This window comes from Ptiloglossa arizonensis, chromosome 11 (assembly GCF_051014685.1).
Source record: "Ptiloglossa arizonensis isolate GNS036 chromosome 11, iyPtiAriz1_principal, whole genome shotgun sequence".
Taxonomy (NCBI): Eukaryota; Metazoa; Arthropoda; class Insecta; order Hymenoptera; family Colletidae; genus Ptiloglossa; species Ptiloglossa arizonensis.
In genome coordinates, this window is record NC_135058.1 from 9,356,424 (window position 1) to 9,362,452 (window position 6,029).

Below are 6,029 nucleotides of genomic sequence, written 5' to 3' on the forward strand. Positions count from 1 at the left end.
TGCAAAATACTTACTTGATAATCTGTAGGCCGTAATAAATAATAGATTATATATATATATATATATATATATATATACATACATATATTATTGTATTACAAATTGATTACACATATAATAATTATTTGTTCCGTCCTGTTGATTATCAAATAAATGTTTCCAATATCAGAATGATATTCGTTACAAAGTATCATTCGAGGAACACACAAAACAAAATATGGAATATTGTTCGCATATTGGCGAAATAAACGATACGGTTGATTGGATCACGTAAACCGTACCTGATTTTGTAATCATTGTTTCTGAAGCATTTACCCGGTACACAGATGTGAAAAAGTTGCAACAGATGTGGGCAATTATTCCGTTCGTTAACAACGTCAAAAGGAAAAGTTAAATCGTTTAGTATTGTACGATCGATCGATGTCTTCGCGTCAAGCATACTTAATATCGGGCCGTGCTCGCGATCGAAGTAAAATGCGCTATTATGTAACATACAAGTTGCAAACTCGAGAAATTTATCTCGTATCTTTTCCATGTATTCGCGTACAAAGTATTCCGTGCTAACAGTATATAGGAAGCGAATAATAAATGCACATTCTAAACGAGCTTTGGTTAATATTACACAGAGTAGCTTAATAATATGGTAGCCGAGTAGCTCGATACATTCTTTACTCTTAGAGAATACGTAACGAGATTCGAGACACACGATAGTGCGATACTGTTCATAGAGGAATCGCCGCGTGAGTTTTAATTATTATTCCACACGCGACATGTTCGAGTATTAATGGTAACGATCTTGTTTGTAAAATATTTTTCAGATTCAGTTCGTTCAAACGCTACGTTTCTTTAATTTACGTTCCGATATCTTCGCTGGAAGAAAAATCTAGACTAACGTTCGACCCATCGATTTATACGCAATAAATCGTAACGGTCCTGTCGTGCGTAACGTCCCGATCGTTATTCGCGTTCGACATCGGTCTCGATTCATCACCCGACGAGAAGTGAACGTAAATTAAAAAAATAGAAAAAAAAACAAAACAAAAACAAACGATAGATCACCTTTCAATTTTCCACGGCGATTCCCGTGGAAAACGATCGTTCTGTTTTTTCCCGGTTCCTCGTCTTTTGAACGCTCAATTCGAATTCCACCCGCTCTCGATATTTCTCCTATCGCTACCATCGTATACGTTTCGCTCGTCGAGAGCGTCTCGTTCGCAAAATTTCGTAATCTTCTACGGTATACGTAATTCCTCCCGCCTCCGGTCCCTCTGGAAACCGTTCCACGATCCTCCTCGTGGGTATACTTGTTAAATTCGAACGTTACCGTGGTTGTTACCTGAACGCGAGCAGGGAAGAAAGAAAAGAAAAAAAAAGAAAAGAAGATCAACGGTCGAAAAAAAAACAAGTGGAAATAAATAAACGGCCGCGACTACGACGACGACGACGACGACGAAGAAGACGACGAAGACGGCGACGACCGCCTATGACTTACAAGAATTCGAAACGCCAACGGTGAAGAGCTTTGACTAACTCGCGCTACCTTAACGCTTCTGTATACTCTAAACTGCTACTGGCTGCTGCCTCCTTTCGCGTCCTCTTTCTTCCTTCCCGTCGTTCCTCTTTCACGACAAGAAAACGAGGAGTTCGCGTGCGTGTCTTGAAGCTATGCAACAGGGAGATCCAGGGAAGCTGGGAGGAGGGATAAACCAATATACCGAGGCCGGTAGCGAAGACTGCGTGACACGTCGGACGCGTGCGTGTGCGTTGGCGCCAGGCCGCATTCTCGCATTCGTTAACCAACACATCGAGTTTAGTCCCTCCGCAGCTCGTGCCTTGTGTTTCTCCCTTACCCCAATCCCCCGCGATATTAAGAGCGGTCACGGATCCCAAATTTGCCATCCGTGGGGAGGCGGGACACCGATTTGTCCTCGTCCCGTTTGCACGCCACCGGTACGTGGTAAGATGACCGGTTTCCACCGGTGCACATCGGCTGCCAATCGTGTTTCGGAACAAAGCGGTTCTCGAGAAGAGAATCGTCATTCGCGTCCAGGGAGGAGAGACCGTCCCGCGAATCGAACCACGGCATTGTCATCGTCATCGACGATGATATAATTTCCCGGTGCGCCGAGTATACGATATCGCGCAGTTCGACAACTACTGGTGCGTCGCGTCGCGTCGCCTCGCGTCGCGTCGCATCGCGTCGCGTCGAGTCGAGTCCAGTCGCGTCCAGTTGGAAACATTTCGAAACGAATCGAGCAGGGACACGACGGAGAACAATTAAATTCCGAGATACCGGCTATCGATTACGAAACGTTTCCCGGGTCTCGGTTGTATACATGTGTGCACGTGTTCGTGCGCATGTGTATATATATATATATATATATATATATATATATATATATACAAATTTTTTATATAAATTTTTGTTTCTTTCGGAGGAGGGTTTGTTTTCCTTTTTCCCCTACCTACGGGATCGTTTCGTCCTACATTCCGCGCAACTCCTCGAAGCGTTCCCGTTCGTCTTTGTGGTCAAGGCGAGATCCATTTAACGTTCTTCGGTTGATAGAACGAGCACAGACCGCCGCCACGGTATCCGCGGAACATTAATGATACGAGCTCGAGCATAAAGCGCCTGCGAGTTCTCTTCTTCGGTAGCCACGGAGAGTGAGATGCGTGTCCCGATACACCGGCACCGGGACGCTTGGAATTCATAGAAACCAGTCTCGTGGAAAACGCGACGATTGTAAAATATTCGCTTTCGCTCGGAACGAAACGAGACGGGAGGTTCGCGCGAGTCCGAGGTCGGTAATTAATCGATATCGGTTCGCAACCGAGCGAAAGGGAACGCCACGCGATTTTCGAGGATCATCGCGTGAACGTTGTCGATCGAGACAATTAACGAGGGAACCGCGACCGATTCGAACACCGATCCCCCCTCTGTACGACGTGACGCGTTTCGAACGAGGTGGACGAGAGTGGACGGAATTCGAACCGATCGCGGGATTACCGATCGTGTCTTTCGAAAAATTGAAACTTCGCCACGGGTAAAACGGGTCAACGTGGTCGCTGCGTGTAATTGCATCGCGTCAAGGGGGGATCCGTGAGTCGTGTCGAACATCGTGTAAAAGACGTGTTCTCGCGAACGAGCGCGACAACGACTTTACACCTAACACCGTGGATCCTTGGCTCCGGGTTCCGAACACTCGCGTCCGTTGATCGGTACGTGTTACGACGCGTGTAAATACAGGGACAATGTCAACAACAATAACAACGGGAACAACGATGATAATAACAACGACGACGACGAACACCGTGATGTTTCGTCGCGCTGCTAACATTCCAAGGGATTCACACGACGATTCGTCTACCACGAGATCTACCCGTCGTCGTTGTCGACGTCGTATCTCTCTCCTTGGGTACCTATGAGACACGGCCTCGCCCCGTGAAGCGGGATCCAAAAGAAAAGGGTGACGACGATGATCTTCTCGCCCATGTGGACGCGCACTCGGCGTGGAAAAAGAAGAAAGAAGCGTCTGGTAATAATACAGAAGCGACGTGTGGGCGCCCCGCTCGTGCATCGCGTTAAATGCGCCGCAATTAAACACGCATCGTTTGTACATCATTTTGCTAAATATATGTTACGACACGTTGGGAATTTGCATAAGGCCGCGCGGATCGCGACAAGTACCTGGGACCGATATCGTTTCGGCCGTGATAGGCGGCCCGGATCGAAGAGAGAGAGAGAGAGAGAGAGAGAAGAAAGAGAAAAAGAAAATTGGAGAAAAAAGGAAAGAAAGAGATAAGAAAAATAAAAGCTTCCGAATCGGATCCGCGAAACGACGATACGACACCTAGCCAGGTGCGTATACGCGGATACCGGACGATTTTAAATAACGACACTCGTACCGACGATAATAATGTTGCACACCGTCGTTCGAGGTGCGCGAGATTGTTACCGTGTCGCCTCTCCGCCTTCGATTAGGTTAAATAATCGTCGAGATACGGCGCGATGTGGCTTTGCTTTCAAGGTATCGGTCGTTTACGAGGTCCGAGCGTCCGTCGGGCCGTAACGCGTCTACGCTAGCCACCGCTACCGGTGGGAGAAAGACGGGTAGACGAAAGCGGGACGAAGATAAACCGCGGAGAAGGCGACCAAGGAAGGGAGAGGGAGAAAGACAGAGAGGGAGAGGGAAAGAGAGGAGAGAGCGAAAAAGAAAGAGAGGGACCCACGAGAGCGAATTATCTGGTATTTTCTTTCAGCCAGCGGACCCCGGAGCGGCTAAGCAAAGGTCAAAAGTTGAGCAATGCTCTCCTTATCGGTGCAAACACCGCCTTCGCGTATGCAGTGCGCCGGCCACGGAGCGATTGACGGACGGACTTCTTCGTCCGCGGCCGTCGTCGTCTCGCGTGAAAACGTTTCACGCCGCTACGCGCGCGCACGCGGGTCGCGCCTTTGTCGTTGAAAATCGCTCCGTATACCGCGCCACGAATGTTTCGTCTCTCCTCCGTCCTCTTTCGTCCGCGAAGACTTTCTTAGCCGGTCGGTCGGTCGGTCGGTCGGTCGGGGCGGCGGGTTCGTTGGCAAGGCTGCGTTTGGTGAACGTCCAAGAGGAGAGAGATGAGATCGAACGCGCACGACGATCGTGTCGCAGTGCCGCGCGGGTTGAAGTCGAGACAGCACAACGCGAGAAAGGAGGAGGAGTTACGCGATTCTCGCGTGGCACCGGAGGAAACATCGACGGAAGCCGCGTCACGAACGGCATCGGGAGCGTGCGCGTGCTCGTTTCACGCGCGACCATCGCAACGACTACGACTACGACAACGACTACGACTACGACTACGACTACTACGAGAACGAGAACGAGAACGAGAACGAGAACGAGAACGAGAACGAGAACGACAACGACAACGACAACGAGAACGACAACGAATACACGCTTCTTCCGGGCTCTATCCGTGGTGCCCCGAGCGAAACAAGAGATAAATAGATCGACGGTCACCGATAAAAAGAGAGCCGGACGGCCCCGGTTGGTGGGAAAAGCGACGGGAACGGGGCAAAAGAGACGCGAGACACCCAGTACCGCGCATAATGTACGAGTCCTGAGAGGAGTCGGAGTCCCTCCCGGAGGCGCGGCGCCGCGCCGCGCCACGGCACGACGTTGCGACTATAAGTAAGTCTCGCGCGGCGCGCCGCGGTTTAATGCCGTTGCCGCGTTCGTGGCGCCAAGAGGAGGGCCCATTGGCGACGATAAGCCTCCTTCGTGTCCGGCACGAACGAGAAAAAGAAAGAGAGAAAAACGGAGATAGACGCACAGCAGCCAGCTTTCACCCGCGTTTCAGCAGTGAATATATATACATATATATATACACACACATATATATATATATATATGTATGTATATATGTATATGTATATACGTATATACGTATATATGCATATATGTATATACATATATTCATATACATATGTATAAATACATATATATACGTACACACGTGCGAACGCACACGCGCCCACCCGTTCGGGGTGTGAATCGCGACCGTGTATAAATATATATAACGTGTATATATATATATATATGTGTGTATATGTATATATATATATTTTTTATATATGTATATATATAAAATACATAGCTGTCAGTCGTGTCCAGGCCCAGTGTCAGTCTAGAGTTAGTGTGTCGGTGAACAAACAGTGGCCGGGGAGTGTCTTTTGCGCAAAAGGTACCCGTTTACCGAGACGCGCGTCGTAACGCGGCGAGTTACAACCCCCCGCACCTCCTTCTCCCTCCTCCTCCTCCACCACCTCCTCCTCCACCACCTCCTCCACCACCTCCTCCACCAGCACCTCCTCCTCCTCCCCGGGTGCCCCACTACACACACATACACCTCCTCCTCCTCCTCCCCGTGGTTTTCTCCCCCTCCCCCCTAGCCCCCTCGCCACCTCCCCCTCCCCCCCTCGTCTAGTTTTTCGCGAAGCGTCGTCGACGTTCTTAGGCTCCCGCTCAGCCTCGCCAGACACACCGATG

The 6,029-nt window shown here is 49.4% G+C and overlaps 1 protein-coding gene across 1 annotated transcript; it reads left to right on the top strand.

Moving 5' to 3' along the window:
* Positions 1-3,252: 3,252 nt before the first annotated feature.
* LOC143152580 (uncharacterized) lies at positions 3,253-5,844 on the top strand. Its single transcript, XM_076322879.1, has 4 exons — positions 3,253-3,416; positions 3,549-3,684; positions 4,000-5,171; positions 5,645-5,844. The coding sequence occupies exons 1-4, from the start codon at positions 3,253-3,255 to the stop codon at positions 5,751-5,753; spliced, it is 1,581 nt and encodes a 526-aa protein (XP_076178994.1). The 3' UTR covers positions 5,754-5,844.
* The last annotated feature ends 185 nt before the right edge of the window (positions 5,845-6,029 follow it).

Excerpts from the sequence above, each read along its gene's own strand:
- LOC143152580 (XM_076322879.1), top strand. The coding sequence starts at position 3,253 with ATGTCAACAACAATAACAACGGGAACAACGATGATAATAACAACGACG. Across the intron at positions 3,417-3,548 it reads CGTCGTATCTCTCTCCTTGG|AAGCGACGTGTGGGCGCCCC; the intron begins GTACCTATGAGA and ends GTAATAATACAG. Across the intron at positions 5,172-5,644 it reads GCACGACGTTGCGACTATAA|TCGTGTCCAGGCCCAGTGTC; the intron begins GTAAGTCTCGCG and ends CATAGCTGTCAG.